At 45.2% G+C, this 19,788-nt stretch overlaps 1 protein-coding gene across 1 annotated transcript; it reads left to right on the top strand.

The window, feature by feature from the left end:
• Positions 1–5,591: 5,591 nt before the first annotated feature.
• On the top strand, positions 5,592–16,924 carry LOC119316932. The gene is made up of 5 exons (XM_037591321.1): positions 5,592–5,768; positions 6,279–6,921; positions 10,329–10,404; positions 10,497–10,623; positions 16,308–16,924. The coding sequence occupies exons 2-5, from the start codon at positions 6,362–6,364 to the stop codon at positions 16,514–16,516; spliced, it is 972 nt and encodes a 323-aa protein (XP_037447218.1). The 5' UTR covers positions 5,592–5,768; positions 6,279–6,361; the 3' UTR covers positions 16,517–16,924.
• Positions 16,925–19,788: the final 2,864 nt, after the last annotated feature.

The following is a 19,788-nucleotide window of genomic DNA, read 5'->3' as shown; positions in this document are numbered from 1 at the left end:
CGGGATCATGCATTACGGTATGAGTAAATTGACTTGCCGGTAACGAGATTGAACGAGGTATTGGGATACCGACGATCGGGTCTCGGGCAAGTAACGTACCGATTGACAAAGGGAATTGTATACGGGATTGATCGAATCCTCGACATCGTGGTTCATCCGATGAGATCATCGAGGAGCATGTGGGAGCCAACATGGGTATCCAGATCCCACTGTTGGTTATTGACCAGAGAGTCGTCTCGGTCATGTCTGCGTGTCTCCTGAACCCGTAGGGTCTACACACTTAAGGTTCAGTGACGCTAGGGTTGTTGAGATATTAGTATACGGTAACCCGAAAGTTGTTCGGAGTACTGGATGAGATCCCGGATGTCACGAGGAGTTCCGGAATGGTCCGGAGGTGAAGATTTATATATATGAAGTCAATTTTTGGCCATCGGAAAGTTTCGGGGGTAATCGGTATTGTACCGGGACCACCGGAAGGGTCTTGGGGGTCCACCGGGTGGGGCCACCTATCCCGGAGGGCCTCATGGGCTGAAGTGGGAGGGGAACCAGCCCCTAGTGGGTTGGTGCGCCCCCCATGGACCTTCCCTGCGCCTAGGGTTGGAAACCCTAGGGATGGGGGCGCCCCACTTGGCTTGGGGAGCACTACACCCCCTTGGCCGCCGCCCCCCTTGGAGATTGCATCTCCTAGGGCCGGCGCCCCATAGGGGTCCTATATATAGTGGGGGTAGGGAGGGCAGCCGCACCCTAGCCCCTGGAGCCTCCCTCCCCCTCCCATGACACTCCTCCCTCTCCCTGAGCTTGGCGAAGCCCTGCCGAGATCACCGTTGCTTCCACCACGACGCCGTCGTGCTGCTGGATCTTCATCAACCTCTCCTTCCCCCTTGCTGGATCAAGTTGGAGGAGATGTCTTCCCAACTATACGTGTGTTGAACACGGAGGTGCCGTCCGTTCGGCACTAGGTCATCGGTGATTTGGATCACGACGAGTACGACTCCATCAACCCCGTTCTCTTGAACGCTTCCGCGCGCGATCTACAAGGGTATGTAGATGCACTCCCCTCTCCCTTGTTGCTAGACGACTCCATAAATTGATCTTGGTGATGTGTAGAAAATTTTAAAATTCTGCTACGTTCCCCAACAATATGTGCAGCTCCTATCGGGATTTGTCAGCACATTCGGGCGGCTTTGCTGGTTTAGTTTTACCATTGTCGAAATGTCTTGTAACCGGGATTCCGAGCCTAATCGGGTCTTCCTGGGAGAAGGAATATCCTTCGTTGACCGTGAGAGCTTGTGATGGGCTAAGTTGGGACACCCCTGCAGGGTTTTGAACTTTCTAAAGTCATGCCCGCGGTTATGGGCAGATGGGAATTTGTTAATGTTCGGTTGTAGAAAACCTGAAGCTTACCTTAATTAAAATGCATCAACCGCGTGTGTAACCGTGATGGTCTCTTCTCGGCGGAGTCCGGGAAGTGAACACGGTGTTGGAGTTATGCTTGAACGTAAGTAGTCTAGGATCATTCTTGATCATAGTTTCTCGACCGTGCCTTGCCTTCTCTTCTCGCTCTCATTTGCGTATGTTAGCCACCAAATATGCTAGTCGCTTGCTGCAGCTCCACCTCATAACTTTTACCCTTCCCATAAGCTTAAATAGTCTTGATCATGAGGGTGCGAGATTGCCGAGTCCCCGTGATTCACAGATACTTCCAAAACCAGCTTGCAGGTGCCGATGAGACCGTGCAGGTGACGCAGCCGAGCTCAAGGAGGAGCTCGTTGAAGATCGTGTTCGTTATGTTGTTCCGTTTCCAGTTGATCAGTAGTGGAGCCCAGTTGGGACGATCGGGGATCTGTGTAGCATTTGGGGTAGTCTTCTTTTATTTTGGTTCTGTAGTCGGGCCTTGATTGTATCTGGATGATGTAATGCTTTATTCATGTATTGTGTGAAGTGGCGATTGTAAGCCAACTATGTATCTCGTTCCCTTATGTATTACATGGGTTGTGTGAAAATTACCTCAATTGCGACTTTGCTTACAATGCGGGTATGCCTCTAAGTCGTGCTTCGACACGTGGGAGATATAGCCGCATCATGGGCGTTACACTTTTGGGTTGCCCTAATGGTGACAAAGAAACATCTTTTTTGCTTTGGGTCTTTCGCGATAAAGGATGGGTCAGAGGTTCATTTCTAGGAAGACATATGGCTAGGCAATGCCAGTCTCCGAGAGCAATACCCAGCCTTATACGCCATTGCTCGCGATAAGAGTAATACTATTGTGCAAGTGCTTAGTTCATCCCCGCCGAATATTTCGTTCAGGCGGGATTTGATTGACCCCCGACTTTTGTCATGGCATAACCTTTTATCCCGTCTGGATTCGATTAATCTGACACAAGGTCGGGATGTGTTTCACTGGAAACTCACAACATCAGGGTCTTACACAGTAGACTCGATGTACCGTGCGCTTATGCATTCTGAGGTGCCAGTGAATAATAACAAGAAAATTTGGAAGTCAAAGATTCCACTAAAAGTTAAAATCTTTATGTGGTATCTTCGTAGGGGAGTTGTGCTAACCAAAGACAATCTTGCACGGCACAACTGGCCAGGAAGTAAGAAGTGTTGCTTTTATGCTCATGACGAGACAATCAAATACCTCTTTTTCCAATGCAAGTTTGCATGTTCTACATGGTCAGTCATCCAAATAGCGTCAAATTTGTATCCGCCAACGAGTATTGCTAATATATTTGGTCATTGGTTGGATGGAATTTCAAATAGTTTCAAAACACTAATAAGGATGGGGGGGTATGCCTTACTATGGTCGCTTTGGCTATGTATAAACGATTTGATTTTTAATGACAAAAATGCTTCTCTCTGCAGGTTATTTTTCGTTGTACGCACTCGCTTCATACGTGGTCTATGCTACAACAGGCAGAGCACCAATCGCTGTTCAAGGCGGTGTGTACGCGGTTGGAGCAGGCGACTATGGAGGTTTTTTCCCAACATGGGTGGCAGCATAACCTCCTGATCGATCCACCGCCGAGTTCGACATAGGCAAAGTGTTGGTCCATAGGACACTACTATTGTCGTTTTGTCGGTTTTCTTACTTTTTCTAGTGTTAAACTTTAGTGTTTGGCTGTGTGCATCCTAGTTAAGCAGAGGCCGGGTGTTACTCATAATGTTTTGTATCCGCTTGATGCTACATTTGAGATAATAAAATCGCCCTTTATAAAAAAACGCTCTGAAAACCAATCCGGTTGTAGCCTATATACAATATTGTGGCGTGGTCGGCGATCTCCTCCACCAGGCTACCATAGTGGAAGCTCCAGTACCACCTTAAATAACAAGAGAAAAAGAGTAGGAGCACACAATCAATGAGTTCATTTGTCAAAACAACAAAAAATGTACCCAAAGTGGGTGGTGTCCATGCTCATCACAACCTGAAATATAGCGTCACATGAAGCCTCAACCACTCCAACAACCTTCATTGCTCTGATGCAGCTCCTTGCCTATGAAAGGTACACAAGCATCAAGCACGAATGGTCAACAAAATATTCAAACTACCAGTTCATGCCCATAAGGTAATCAACATTCTGGAGCTCCTAAAAAATGCAGAGACCCGAAGAAGTAAAATTCAACTTTTGACACCCTATCAAACAAGCACCCCATACTGGAACATGCCGCCTGAAATCCAGCTCCTTGTCCACCCTGCCGTACGCTCCCTCTATCTCATTCCCCTTCCCGTGGTCGGGTGCGAAACAGGTTGGATCTACCCAAGGAAGCAGCGACACATGAGAGGAGAGTAGCTAGCATTGACATTGCTGCAAATTATGGACTTGCAGGATGGGGAAGGAAGGAAGAGGGTGCACCTTGGCCGTCTAGGTCCTATAGCACGTCGGGAGGGAGCCTTCTAGGTCGCCGTCATTGAGGTCCGCGAGCTCCCCCATGTGGCACATCCAGGTGTGGAAGGGGGTGGAAGGAGGCGGAGGTGGAGCCTGGCCAGCAACGCTGATGGCCATCAAGCAGCCACACCGCGGACCTGCAGCGGCTAGGGTTCGCCACAGGGTAGAACTATGAGGTGGCGGCGAAGGTGATTAGAGAGGAAGGGACAAGAGAGCCGTGTCTGGCGACCTGGCCCCGCGAATGACGGACACGGGCGTTAGCCACAGGTCGACGCAGCCGCCGGCCCGTCGGGCAGCGCAACACCCGACCACCCCGACCGTCCGCGCCGTCATCTCCACGGGCTTGGAAGGAGAGGGGTGGTGGTGGCTGCGGAGAAGCGACGCGACCGGCGGACTGCACACTCCTCCCGGCGATGGAGAGGGTAGAGTAGTGGCGGTGGAAAGCTCGGCGAAGAGGGAGGGGGCGAGAGCTCGCCGTCGGTTGCGGGAGTGGAGAGGAAGGGCGCGATGGGGAGTGGAGGAGAGAGGCCCGCGGGGATTGGGCAACGACTAGGGTTCGAGACCGACGCACACTGTCCCCCCTGCTGGTATTGGATATTTTCCCACCCAGGCGAAATGTCGGAAATGCCCTCAGCGGGCTCGGAGAATTACTCGCGTGACACGAGATCTTTAGCCAGGGAGTGGGACTAATCATTGCTAAGGGGCGATCACTCGATCCGACGGCGAGGTGATCCGGGAGCTCGATCCGACGACCGAAAACACATCAGGAAACAGATCCGACGACCGAGAGTCGCTAAACTCTGAGAGAGCTCGGTGCTCCCTTCGTCTCATACTTCTGGATGTGAAAGCAATTTGTAAATATAGAGTCCGACCAACGACGCCTGCACAAGCTGTGACATGTACGGAAGAATCTTGGATACGAGGACGTGTCTACTCCCATAGCAAAGGAGTCCGCCGAGAGCCACAACACCAACAAAGTGTTGCAGGAATATGTAGATGGTGTAGTTTGTTGGTTGGGAGTCATAATGTCGACCGGGTGCCGAGCGCCCGTGAAGATCAGATAGAAAGGTGCACGTGGAACGGACGACACGCAGGGCATCCTCGCGCGCCGATGCCCCATGAGGCGGATACTCCAGCATTCTTTACAAGAGTAATAGGCAGTCTAACTAATATATTTCTCTCAACGTGCAAGCGTATCATCTCATCATGCAACATGTATGAAAGAAGTTCCACCTCAGCCTGCAAACATGAATGAGAATTTCCATTCTATGATGCTATTTACTATATTTTATAAATATAATAATCGAACACAATACGATCATCTAGTGAGTTATAACAAAGAACACAAGGTGGAATACTCTTTGCTTTCATCAATCTGGATGGTCTAGATTTGTCAAAGATTGCCACACCTAAGGTTAGGCAAGTTTGACCAACTTAGATGAGTGTTTGGTTCAAGCCATACCTTAAGCAAACCACACTTGGGCCCCACATAACATAGACATAAAAAATATGGCAAGATTCCCTTAGTCTTGCCAACTTGTGACTCTCATTTTGATGAACTAACCTTAAGCAAGTTTGACAAAAATATATGACAAAATGTGGTAATACTAGTTCTAGAACCAAGCAACCTCTCGCGAGTCAAGGAGAATATCCGACTTTTTATATATTAGAATAGAAAATATATATTTTTAGACCGTCTCCTCTCTCTCTCTTTCCGCCTTCCTTCATCTTCGCCCCCCAAATCCCAACCAATGCGCCTCTAAAGTATCTCCGAGCCCTAGGGCTTCCACCGTGCGCTTAGTGTCAGTACCGCCGCCATAGTCGTTCCCGTTCTACCTCAGCGCGTCGCTGCCCGTCCGCGATTAACCACTGTCTTCTGAGGTATGAGCAGTAGTTAAACCCCACGGACCTCCAGAAAGTTTGGGTGTGCATCGTGTAGAACGGCGCCGGTTCTATAGCAGTAACTCGTTTCCCCAGCGCGTAGGGTTCGGGTGTCGAGCTGAATCCCCGCTCCCCTCTTGGAACGTTGATGTTCGCCTTGCAGAATCCGATTTTGTTTCCTAGATTATTCCCCACCCCCTTCTGGATGCATTCGTTTCAGTCGAGCACCATAGGCCTGTGCTTTTGAAGATTAAATTTCATTTTGGTCGTTTTTTGATGGAGAAACTGAATGTAGCATCAAAAACTTAATTTCGGCCAATTCTTGTTCATGCTTGTCTTGAGTTTCCCTTTGTTCAGTTATATGAGTACATGATGGATAATTTTTCTGTAACGGGGAAAAGTGCATGTCGTAATTTAGCTTACGAGGGCGCCTTGATTTCGTGCATGTTTTCTGTGTTCCTTCTCATATGTTTCATGTGCTCATCCATTGCTGGTTTCGCTAATGCACAGAACGGAGAAGTGTCTGCTGGATGGGCTGTAGTTAGATAGCAGAACGAAACGGAGAACAGTATCACCAGCTTGTATTTCTCATCATGTCTCGGTCGCCACATCTTCCTCCCCGCTGCCCGCCTCTGGGTCCTCAAATCACAGGAAGAGATGACAGCTTGTTCACACAGAGCTGCAGGTTTCCATCAGAGGATCCTTTCTTTGGTGAACCACCGTGTTGGCTAGATGATCTCCTTGCAGATTCTGGGAAAATGCCAAACCTTCCACTTCTTAGGAGAGCTTGTAGCGACTCTGATGCTATCTTGGATGCGCTGAGGACAATTCAGAGCCCAATTTTTCCGATTGAGGAGGCGGATCTGCAACCAGCAGGTGAGACCGGGGACTCGTTGGATGCTGCTGTAAGGGGTGAAAGTGATTTGGGGGTTGAAGTTAGCTGTGTGTATGGTCCAAATTCACCAAGACAGAAGTGTAGGCTGACCAGTTCAGAGAGTTCCATTGTAAATGCTGTCCTGGAGAATGTCCCTAGCAACCCCTTGCAGTACCTGACCATTGACCCGTCAACCAGTCTGCATGGCAATGTGGCCAATGCAAAAGGAGATGCATGCGATGATGTAAACCATCTAAATCAAGACAAGTCATTTAAAAGGTACACTTCTGTCCCTGAAATCTCTACTGGAGCACCTTCTAATGTTTTCAAAGGTCCAAGTTCTTACAGGATATGATCGTACAACTACAAAAATATTAGTTGTATTTGCAGTGAGAATGCTGGAAAGTATTTCAAGGAAGTGAAAGGTAGACTTTGCACTCTTAGCTATATAACTAATCAGGATGGAAAATAGCCTGCCTGATAACACATAAGTTACAGTACAAAATTAAATGTTAATCCAAAATGTATGTCGTACATCTTACTGTGCAACACTGAAAATAAATATATGTCGTACATCTTACTGTGCAACACTGAAAATTCTGAGCCCTGTCTCCGTAAGTACCCAGCCCTCAGATATAATTTAGTTTTATCTGATCTTGTTAGCACAAGTCGTTCCAAGTTTGGATCTATTCTGTGTATTTAAAATTCACTACTGTACCTATTCCATGACTACAGTGGTAGCAACAGGTTCCTGTGCTTGTAATACTTGACCTTGGGTTGTTGAAGTCTCGCGTCAATAAATAGCTGCAGAATTCTTTATCTATTTGTATAAACTGCAGACTTATTTCAGGGGATGAAAATTTGATTAGTACTTCCTTTAGTGATTAGAGCTACCTCTGCTAATTCAAGACTGATAACTGTCAGTGTCAGATGTAGATACAAATAGTAGTAATGTCCTTCTGTTCATGTTGTCACATTCTCTATTAATATCAGGATCAAGCAATTCAAAACAATATTACAGAAAATCTTTGATGCATGTCTATTCTATTTGTATATCCATATATCATATATTTGTGAGCACACTTTTTTTTTCTTGGTCACTATTTTCTTGTGCTATACATCTTTTGAAAAGTAAGTAACTTCATCTGACATTCATGGTGTTGCCTCTAATGTGACAAGTCAATCATGTAAACATTGTGCATTTTAGTATATTTCCCTTTTGCGTTTTTAATACTATAAGCAGCTCTCTTTCACTCAGTTATCTTGGGCTCTGAAGCAGCATAGGGTTGTGGAGGAACAACTCACCTTGCTGCTACAAAGTGTACAACACTAGTGTTGAAGGAACTACTTCACCGTGTTGTGCTACATATCGGTCTAGAGGCAATTATAGGCCAATATGGTAGCAGGAGTTTAATCCAAAACTCCTGGAGCACAAGATCTAGTCTGAGATATTAGATAAGAACAACAAGTTCTATTTATAGGTACTGGTGTACATACTCTGGTTACAAACTAGAGGTGAGGTCCTCTATTTATAGGCTTTGGAAAGCCTTCACACCTCAACTTCTACTTATACCTAGGACACTCCAGAAAACATTACTTAAGGTCTGGCATTCTAGCCATAGCTAGAAGTCTCTAGAAAACAGTGGCTAATGCTAGGAAAACAAGCAATACTAGACAGGAGTAGAAGTATCTAGAAGTAGTAAAATGGATTTGACTTCTAATTTTCCTTTTCTTTTCCTTCTTGTTCCTCATGTGGTGCTAGTTGACGATAGTCGGACGGGGGTATGTAGGAAGTTAGAGTTATGGAGACAAACCTTGGAATCGAAAGGGTTTAGGCTTAGTAGAACTAAAACCGAGCACATGATGTGCAGTTTCAGTACTACTAGGTGTGAGGAGGAGGAGGTTAGCCTTGATGGGCAGGTGGTGCCTCAGAAGGACACCTTTCGATATTTGGGGTCAATGCTGAAGGAGGATGGGGGTATTGATGAAGATGTGAACCATCGAATCAAAGCCGGATGGATGAAGTGGCGCCAATCTTCTGGCATTCTCTATGATAGGAGAGTGCCACAAAAGCTAAAAGGCAAGTTCTACCGGACAGTGGTTCGACTTGCAATGTTGTATGGCGCTGAGTGTTGGCCGTCTAAAAGGCGACATGTTCAGCAGTTAAGCGTGGCGGAGATGCGTATGTCGAGATGGATGTGTGGCCACACGAGGAAGGATAGAGTCTGGAATGATGATATACGAGACAGAGTTGGGGTAGCGCCAATTGAAGAGAAGCTTGTCCAACATCGTCTGAGATGGTTTGGGCATATTCAGCGCAGGCCTCCAGAAGCTCCAGTGCATAGGGGACAGCTAAAGCTTGCGGAGAATGTCAAGAGAGGTCGTGGTAGACCGAATGTGACATGGGAGGAGTCCGTTAAGAGAGACCTGAAGGATTGGAGTATCACCAAAGAACTAGCTATGGACAGGGGTGCGTGGAAGCTTGCTATCCATGTGCCAGAGCCATGAGTTGGCCGCGAGATCTTTATGAGTTTCACCTCTGGCCTACCCCAACTTGTTTGGGACTAAAGGCTTTGATGGGATTTTCTAAGGTAGTTTCCATATTTATTTAATTGGGCCTCTTTCTCTTTAGTAGTGCTACGTGAGTCCTTTAATTATCTACCTAGCAAAAGAGTAGTATTTTTCCTTGTAAAGGTCTACATAACATATAAACATGATGACCAAGTTGTAATTGGTCAACTAGCAGTCCAGGTTGTGTTGGCCGTAGGACATGACGTGCACGAGGAATTGAGGATCGGCTAAGGGCGTGCGTCCCATGTTTTTTGGGGAGATCAATTTATTATCAACACCAATGATATGCTTCAGAGTAGAAATTTTCACCTTGGCGATGGTGTCAATTTTATCCTTTGCGCTGAAGGGCTCCCTGAGTATGGGGACCATCTCTTCTGGAATTATAGATTTAAGCAAGGCTTGTTAGAGAACCCTTAACCTCTCCCCCCAATGTGATGCTGGCATGGAGAACCTGATTTCATCTGCCAAAGCCTCTTTTGATAAGCCTTTCTTCATGGAAGCCTTTGCTGTGGCTGCCTGTAACATCTGGAAACAGAGAAATCTGAAATGGTCTGACAATATTAGACCTAGTCTAGGCTCCTTGTCCTTCCAAAAAGGGCCTTTTCCTTCTTTCTTATGGAATGAAGGACAGTTGCATACCTGCTCTTATTTCTTGGCTAGACAGCCTTGGCTAAGTCTTTGTACCACTCTTTCTTTATATTCAACACTCCCCCTTCCTTGTACATCTCTCTCCTTTTTTAATATAATTTTAATGTTGGGGCGTCCCCACAGTTTCGGCTTAAAATAACGCTACAAGGAGTTTGATGTCTTCGCATGGTGAAATTGCCCATTTGGAATTTATAATATCTATTCATATGCGTCTGTTTTATATTCCATACATGGAAGTGTTTTCTTTTACCTGAAGACAGCAGGGAACATTCACACAGTCACACTATATTTGAAAATAAGGGGTGAATATGTACATCAAGGGATTTACATGGCCAATGGCCACAGAAAACTACTAAGCTATCAATGCAAGATGAGATAGGGGTTCATTCTTTAGTTTGTATTGGTATATTATTTTCTTTACGTTGAGAAGAAAAAAAAACACCATACCGTAACACACATTTCTGCAGGCGATCAGGCCAAAGATCTAGGGTCCGGAAACTTCAATACATTGCTGATCTTGAAAGAACTGTTGACTCTCTTCAGGTAAGTTTGTGACACTGCATGTTATATATTTACGGAGAATGTTAATAATAGTTCTTTCTTTATGACAATAAGTTTGGCTTTTGCTTTTTTAGATCATGGGAGCTGATTTGGCTGTAAGAGTAGCATCTCATTTCCAGCTTCGCAATGCTCTATCAATAGAAAACAAGCAACTGAGGAGACAGATTGCTAGTCTTCAGCAGGCAAAACTAATGAAGGATGGTATGTCTGGGTCTGTTTGCTCTTTAGCAAGTTATAGCTGGCATTGTTTATGAGAAAATTGACCTTGATTTAGGTTATGCATGTCGTTTACATTTATAGTTAATCCAACATGAACTTATGATCATAAGACTGGCCAGCTATTTAATGGAGCTAATAGATGATGATTCGATATAGGCTGTATATCCTATGGACACGTCTAGCCAGCAAACATTTCTGGCTAGATATCCGTGGAACACACCGGAAAATGAATGTTTTTTATACCTATGCCAGCTCCTGCATCTGGAAAAGGAAACTATATTCCCGTGTGCCTCACGTGGTCCCCTTGTCAAAGATTCCCTCATCTTCCCAAGCCACGTTCTCATCTCATCAGCCAAACTGGTCGGCACATTTAATTATATTCCCTTTTTTGCTTACTGGAGTCTGAGCATTGGAATTGATATCTGTTTTCACCACTGGAGTCCTCACAGCGATCTCTTCGAAACTAGATCTTGTGTTGGTATGTTTCGACGAACTTTTTCTCCGAGCAACTTCAGTGCTATAGGGACCAACTTCAGTGCTATGCGAACCAATTCAGTTCGTTTTTATGATGTCAGTTGGCCTAGTGCTCTTGTAAGTTCGCTACCATGACTGCCAAGTAGCCTAGTGTTACCCTCAAATTTTCTACCACGACTTGTGAGTAGCCTTACATTATCTAAAGTGCATAGTTGATTTCATCGGACGGTGCGTATGGGTGTGCACCCGCTAAGTCTAAAAAGCGCAGCTGCACTTTACAAAATTTAGGATATCCTATTCAGTTACCCATTATTGTGCACTCAGTTTCTCATACATTCCTCGTTGTACTGGAATTGGTATTGAAGCCCAATCATTTTAGTCATTGCTTTCTTTTGAAGTTCAGACACCAAGGATTTGTCAGCCAAATGGCACAAACTTCTGTGATCTGTTTTAATCACAAAAGGACTTCTCAGTAAAGGATCTCCATTTGTCAATAGCCACAATGATGGCCAAGAACTCCTTTTCATATATAGGTAACTTCTGATTAATGGCTCCCAAGGCTTTGCTATAAAGTGCAATAGGGTGTCCTTGAGAAAGCACTGCCCCCACTCCAGATTGGCAAGCATCAGTTTCAATAGAGAATTGCTTAGAGAAGTCAGGCAGTGCTAACACTGGTGTAGTGCACATGGCTTGTTTTAATGTCTCAAAGGCCTCTCAAGTCATAGAAGTCCAAACAAATTGTTTATCTTTCTGCAGTAGCTGAGTAAGGGGCTTGGCTAACACCCCATAGTTCTTAACAAACTTTCTGTAATAGCCTGTTAAGCCCAGAAAACCCCTTAATTCAGTGGCTGAAGTTGTGACTGGCCACATTTTCATAGCTTCAGTTTTATCAGGATCAGTAGAAACACCTCTGTCAGGAATAATATGCCCCAAGTATTCCAACTGGTTGGTTGCAAAGATGCACTTGGACAGCTTGGCAAACAACCGACTGTGCTGCAAGGTTTCAGACACTACTTCCAGATGCTGCAAATGAGTTTCCAAGGTTGGACTGTATACCAGGATGTCATCCATAAAAACAAGCACCAACTTTTATCATGTATTTAGCAAATATGAAGTTCATCAAACACTGGAAAGTGGCAGCGGAATTAGTGAGCCCAAATGGCATAACCCTAAACTGGAAATGGCCATGATGAGTCTTAAAAGCAGTTTTCATCTCATCTTTAGGAAGCATGTGGATCTGAACATAACCACTGCGCAAATCTAGCTTGGAAAAGTAATTAGCACCAACTAGTTCATCCAGTAATTCATCAACCACAGGTAGAGGAAACTTATATTTTGATTGTGACCATATTAAGTTTCCTGTAGTCCACACACAATCTCCAGCTACCATATTTTTTCTTCACTAGTAGAACTCGAGAAGCAAAAGGACTCTCTGGGAATCACTGTAGCAGCCTGGATCATATCAGCAACTTGTTTTTCTATTTCATCTTTCTGATGTGGGGAGTACCTGTATGGCCTGGAGTTAACAGGAGGTGTACTTGGCAGTAAGCAAACAGCATGATTCAAAGCTTTCTGTGAGGCGGGAGGGCAGAAGGTGCTTGGAAAACTCCTGAAAATTTGTCCAACAGTGCTTGAATTACTTGTATCTCTGAGAAGGTTTGAGTTTGTCAGAGGAGTCCAACAGAACTGTTGCCCACAACTCATTTGCCTTTGTGCCACCTGTACACTTTCTCAATGGAGACTTCCTTAATGTTATCAATGCTGGCTGGTAACACTCCTTGTAGCTTAACTGTCTCTCCCTCACGAACAATTTCTATCCATTTTTGTTTCCAATCACATTGCATAGTACTGAAAAGAGATAACCAGTCCATGCCTAAAACTCCATCATAGCCTCCCAGGTCCAATACTTTCATAGGGTGTGTGTAATTATGGCCCTGCATCCACCGAATTCTTTGACTACTGAGGAACATGTCAGGATTTCTCCATTTGCTACTTTAGCATTAAGTGGGGAGACTTGTCCACCATGGCATTATTCAGGACACTGTGAACTACCTAAATCCACCAATAGAAGAAACACTTGATCACCTACCAAGGCTCTTAACTTGATACTACATTTGGAGTCTTCAGAGCCAGACAGAGCATGAAGAGAAACAAAATGGGCCTCTGGGTGTTTGGCCTTCCATGGCTGCCACTGCTGACAATAGGTCATCCGACAAAAGGGTATCAGCTGTAGTGACTTCCAGTGCTTTCAACTGAGCTTGAACAGCACACTGATGCGTTGGAGAATATTTTTCTCCACATTTAAACACAATCCATTAGCTCTACAATACTCCTTCAACTGTTGGGTCTTCCATAAATCTCCTGGCCCATATTTAGCTCTGTAATCCTGCTTGAAACCACTTGCTGTATGTTTCCGAGAACTCTGTTTACTCTGAAACTTAGCTCGTTCCAGCACCCCTTCCTGAATCATAGCATAAGTGGCTGCTTGAGCAACTGTCAATGGTTGCTGTGTTTCCACATGGCCGATGAGCTCCTCTTGAGTCCCATGGTAAATTGGTTAGCCAACATCAGGCCTCCTACAGCAGGGTCATATAGCTCGATATGATACACCAACTGATCAAACAAGTGTTTATACTCTGCCACTGATGACGTCTGCTTTAACTGATGCAATTCACGGAGTTTGTCCCTGTGTACATTCATATTGAACTCTTGCAATACATCCTGGACAAATTTATCCCAATCATGCCACCCAGTGGATTGCTTGTGCGACTGATACCAGTGGAAAGCATTGTCAGTCATGTACAGGGTTGCCATCACCACTCAAAACCCAGCTGGAATTTGATACATCATGAAGTGTTGCAAGTATCAACCCAGACCCTTGCATAAGCACCATCAAAACGGTGAAACTCCATTTTGGGTAACCAGGAACGCCGCCCCGCTCCCTCTCACCCCTCTGCTAGATCCACAGTTATGGGTGTTGGGGGCACGTGAAGGACCTTACCCGGTGGTGGTACTGCTGGTGGCGGCGGAGCCACTGATGGTCCCAATGGAAAAGCAGGCGCTCGCTGGGTAGGAGTTGGCAACCCCAATGCTCGACGCACTCTGATCTGGGACCTTGATCAACTGCGACCGCGACGACTACAATTGACTCATCACTTGGCCGTGATCTTGCTGCACCTGGCCAAGCGAGAGCAACGAGAGATCCAACTTCGCTTGGATCTGCTGCACCTGCTCCTGCTGGGCTTTGGATGACAGCGCATGCTCCTCCAACCGTTGATTCATCACCATGATCTGTTCCTGAACTTGATCCAGTGCCGAGGGAGGGAGGGAGGGAGGGAGGGAGCGGAGATGGGATGAGATGAGATGACCTGGGATTTGAGATCGGAGAGAGTGGAGCGGAGAGGAGAGGAGATGTTATGACCTGGGATTTGAGATCGCCACACGCATCTTACACAGCTCACACTCACACGAAGATGCCTACACATATTATGTTATCCAACTCAAGACGCTGTCATGCCTACCGCAGACAATGACATCACACCACTGTTGTGCATGGCATCACCCCCCACTCCCGTGGTGTATAACCATACAAAGCCTTGAATGGACTGACTGCCATATATGCATGATCCGATGTTTATACCAGTATTCAGCTGAAGAAAGCCATTTAGACCACTTCTTCGGACATGAGTGCATAAAACATTGCAGATAGATCTCCAGACACTGGTTCACCCGTTCGGTCTGACCGTCTGTTTGCGGTTGATTTGCAGTGCTCATGTTGAGATCCGTACCCATTGACAAGAACAAATCGTTAACCAAGTGTAATATAATCAAATTTCTATTCGGGCCTGATGTTAATGTGAAAAAGAATAAGAAAAAAAGAGAACATTGTGCAAGTAGCATAGAGGGATTGTGCCACCCTTTGAAATCTTCTTATTATAGGGAGAAAGCGAGCTAAAATTTTCTTGCAGCCTGCAAACAGTAACTTTTAATCTGTTTCTATATTTGCTCTCATTTTCTTTTTCTAATTTTCTCCTAACATGGATCGGGTCAGCTTTGAAATGATGAACCAAATTAAACTAAATTGAGAATCACATTCAGTGCCAGGGCTATTCTTTTAATATTAAATTTATCCTGAAGCCAAAGCAAATTTGCATCGTCGATCAGTTTGTACTTGATATGGTTTCTGATTTTGATAATCGGTTGAAGTCCTTTTTTTGACAAATGGCGCTTTTATTATCAAGCGGGTACAAATCATAATGAGCTAACCCCGGCCTGTGCATAGCTAAGATGCACACAGCCACTACACAAAAGTCTGGCAAAGTAAATAAAAATGACAAGTTGGCAACAGTAAAGTCATATGAGACCAAAACTATGCCTATGTCGATGGAGAAGGTGGACCGATCCGGAGATTATGCTGCCACCCATGTTGGGTGAAAATCTCCCTGGCCACCCTCTCCAACCGCATACACACCGCCTTGAATAGCGATTAGTACTCCGTTCGGTGCAGCGTAGACCACATACAAAGCCAGTGCATACAACGGTAAATAACCTGCATAGGAGAAGAGATTTTGCCATTAAAGACACAATCATTTCTACATAGCCAAAGCGGCCATAGTAAGGCTAACGCTCTCACCCAAATTAGCGTACTAAATGTATTTGGTATTCCATCAAGCCAATGACAGAAATGTAGGGAAAGGCTGCGTACTATAGACCCAAAGTGGTCGGACCCTTCCCTGGACCCTGCGCAAGCGGGAGCTACATGCACCAGGTTGCCCTTTATCAAGCCAATGACAATAGATATTGGCAACACTTGTCGGCGGATACAAATTGGATGCTATTTGGATGTCAGATTATGTTGAACGTGCAAACTTGCATTGAAAGAAGAGGTGTTTGATTGTCTCATCATGAGTACAGAAGCTACACTTGCTTCCTTGCAAGTTGCATCGAGCAAAATTGTCTTTAGTTCACAACTCCTCTTCGAAGATACCACATGAAAATCTTAACTTTTAGTGGCATTTTTTATTTCCATATTAGTTTATTATTATCCACTGGAATCTCTGAGTGCGGGAGTGCACGGTACATAGTCAACTGTATACACCTCAGTTAACATCTTTGAAGTAAGTGCTAGGGATTTTATTTTGTGATGATTCATATGCAATCTCACTTTGAAAGCTTATGATGCATTTTTGCAGGTCAAACACATTTCTTGAAGAAGGAAACTGAGAGGTTGAAGCAGATCTCTGTGCGTCACCGCAGGAGCAGGAGTGTCACTTCTTGCTTTGAGCCGGGCTCAATTGGAGCAGACCCATCAGCAATCAATTGGCAGACAGTTGACATGTCAAAGCTGAGCTTAAACGGCAGTCCTGCTCCTGTGCCCCCGAGAGGTGGCTATGGCCTGTAAAAGCAACCTGCTTTGGTCCCACTGAGATGAGATCGCGGCAGTAATCCTCAGATGTGGTTAACGATTCACTAACCTGACCAACCATATAGATTCGAGGGTTTAATCCTTTATTAGGAAGAAAAAAGTAGTCAGTCCAGTTACCACCAAAAATATAGAGGTCGTCAGTTAAGCTTATCTTTTGTAGGATTTCTGCATTGGCTTCCGAATTTTAACACAAATCAGATGAAGCAAGCTTGAGCATTGCTTGTCACTAGTGCTTGTGGTCTTAGAAATCGATGTTTTTCTCTATGTTACTGCAACTGAAGCGTCCTGATCTTCCCATTAGCGTGGTGATACATGCTGGTACTGATCTTTCGGTTAGTGGTGATTTGGTCGCCATTAATGCATGTGCTATGTTAGCCCTCCGAATGTTTTTCCTCTGGTTGCTGTCTTTTTTTTTGAACAAGGGAGAGGCGCACAAGGCGCCAAATTCATTTCAAACCAAGCTCAAGTACATGTTACAGGATAGCTTATAACACCTGGGCAATCAAGCACTAATAGAATATGCAAGAAGGGCTTTTTCCTCTGGTTGCTGTCTGGAGGATGTTGTTGCTAAATAAGCTTCTGATGACGTTGATGCAAACGTGCAGGCGACATGTTCTATTGTGGTTGACTTCTTAGCTGCTAGGGTGTGCATTTTATACTTTACACTGACTTGAGCATTTTTTTAATAAACACATAAGGGTCGGGAAGGACAGTGGAGCTTCATTAGTTAACGGAAATGTTAAACATTTTTTTGACGACGGTAATTAGGCTACTTGACAAAATATTTTTTCCTAATTTTAGTTATGGGCAGATTTTAGCAATTATGACAAGTCAGCAATCAATCTACACATGCAATTATGAGAGTATAGCAACAAAAAGTAAAACATTGCATATGTGAAGGTAAAGGGAAGGGTTTGGAGAAGGCAAAGGCAATGAGGACACCAAGATTTTTGGCATGGTTTTAATAGGTGGTGCTATCGTACATCCATGTTGATGGAGACTTTAATTCATGAAGGGTAACGGCTGCACGACAGCGCGAGTCCACGAAGTGCTTCACCCACGAATGGTCCACGAAGAAGCAACCTTGTCTATCTCATCATGGCCATCACGCGCGAAAAACTTGCGTCACTCGGGTAGTTCTTCATGAAGTAGGCGATCTAGTTGCCCTTACAAACTTGTTTCAACACCACATCTGTCGCAGGCTCCCAAGCGACAACTAACCAATCTAGGAGACACCACTCTCCAAAATATAATAGACAGTGTGTTGATGATGAACTCCTTACTCTTGTGCTTCAAATGATAGTCTCCCCAACGCTCAACTCTCACATATTTGGCCATGGTGGAAGAAGAATTTGAGTGAAAAGCAACTTGGAGAAGGCTAGAAATAAATGTTCAAATGGTATCTGTTGATCTCAACACATGAGTAGGTGGTTCTCTCTCAGAAAATAAATGTTGGAAGTGTAGACACGTTCTGATGGCTCCCCTCTACGAGGAAGAGTGGGTGGATGGGTATATATAGTCTCCACACAAAATCCAACCGTTACACACTTTTGACCCATCTCAGTGGCATCAATCAGAAAACTCGATGGCACTGATCTGTACAAAAATATGAACGTTAGGAATCTCGGTGGGATCGACGTGAACAATTCGGTGAAACCGATGTGCTAGGGTTGAGGGCAAACCTCGTCTCGGTGGCACCGATTGCATCAACTTGGTAAGAACGAAGTGAAGCAATAAGGCAACAGAGAGTCAATCAAGCCATCTCGATGGGACCGATTGCAACATCTCGATGAGACCGAAATATTGCAATAAGCAACAGATAGTTGGCAAGGCCATCTCAATGGGACTGAGATCCATATCGGTGTGACCGAATTGCTAGGGTTTTGGCTGTGGCTATGTCAAGATGAACTTGGTGGCTCCGGATGGGAAATATCGATGGGGCCGAGTTGCGAATTAGGTTTTGGACATATTTGGATAGAGAAAATGACTGAGAGTTTTGGAGCAATATCACTAAGCACTTGAGCAACAAGATCATTAAGCAACACCTCATCCCCTTTTAATAGTATTATCGTTCCTATGGATTCAATGTGATCTTGGATCACTTAAATAAAAATGTAGAGTCTTGAGCTTTTGTCAATTCTTGTCCTTATCATTTTGAGGGGTACACATCTCTATTTTATGCCATGCCAATCATTGAACATCTTGAAATATTTATCTTGAATGGATATTAGTTTAATGAGATATATGTTGTTATGAATTACCAAAATCATCCGAGGATAAGTTGCACTTTCAGCCATGCAAAAGTAAATAAAATTGCCATGCTTGTATGCAGGATGTCATGTTCTAAAGTGAAAATTTTCATGTAGTATAAAAATTGACGTGAGACACAATGACCTCTCGCCTCAAGTGTGTCGGGGAAACGACACCTATGGGATCACGCGGACCCCTTCTACGGTTTGGCAGGGAAGAGGAGTGCGCAAAGAGTAGATCTAACGATCAACACGAGGGATTTTTACCCAGGTTCGGGCCGCTAAGAAGCTTAAAACCCTACTCCTGCTTTTAGTGTATAGGTGTTCTTGACCTTCGGCTAGCTGCTACGCATGCAAAATGGGTAGGAAAGTCCAAAAGTCCCTCCCTACATCGCCTTGGGCCTCCTTTTATACCAAGGGGCTACCATAGTGGCGTACATGAATACATAAGGTGTAAAGTAGCTACAATGTACATGCTTATCACTGACGTCTTAGGACAAACACATTAAATGCGCTGTTTACGTGCCCCCTAACTTTATTGGGGACGGAAACAGAGCCCGTCCCATTCGTCGCCGCCTCGCCCCGTCTTGACACGTACCCCGGATGACGAGGCATGCAATGCCAAGCTGACTGGCTAGCCGCCGCGCTGGAGCGGTGGTGGGATCTTCACGAAGATCTGCATGCCACCACGCAGGTGCTTGCCAGGCTAGTCGCTGTGCTGGAGCTGCTGCAGGGCGGCGGAACCTTGCCGCGGCCCCGCAAACGTCCCCAGCAAGGATCTTGCCGGGTCCTTGCAACCGTCTCTGGCAAGAGCCTTGCTGGGAACTTTGCCTTCTGGTCTTCACAAAGACCTGCATGCCACCAAGCAGACGCCCCTGGATCTTGGTCTTGACATTGTCGATGGTGTCAGAGCTCTCAACCTCAAGGGTGGTGGCCTTGCTGAGGCTTTGCAAACCATTTCGGCAAGGAGCTTGCCGGGGCTCACAAACCATCCCGGCA

The sequence above is a fragment of the Triticum dicoccoides genome, chromosome 6A (assembly GCF_002162155.2).
Source record: "Triticum dicoccoides isolate Atlit2015 ecotype Zavitan chromosome 6A, WEW_v2.0, whole genome shotgun sequence".
NCBI classification, from domain to species: Eukaryota; Viridiplantae; Streptophyta; class Magnoliopsida; order Poales; family Poaceae; genus Triticum; species Triticum dicoccoides.
Note: the sequence above shows the minus strand (reverse complement) of the source record. Positions and strands in the feature narration are given on the sequence as shown.

Coding starts and splice junctions, on each gene's coding strand:
- LOC119316932 (XM_037591321.1), top strand. CDS start 6,362: ATGTCTCGGTCGCCACATCTTCCTCCCCGCTGCCCGCCTCTGGGTCCT. Junction 6,922..10,328: donor CAAGACAAGTCATTTAAAAG/GTACACTTCTGT, acceptor ACATTTCTGCAG/GCGATCAGGCCAAAGATCTA. Junction 10,405..10,496: donor GAACTGTTGACTCTCTTCAG/GTAAGTTTGTGA, acceptor TTGCTTTTTTAG/ATCATGGGAGCTGATTTGGC.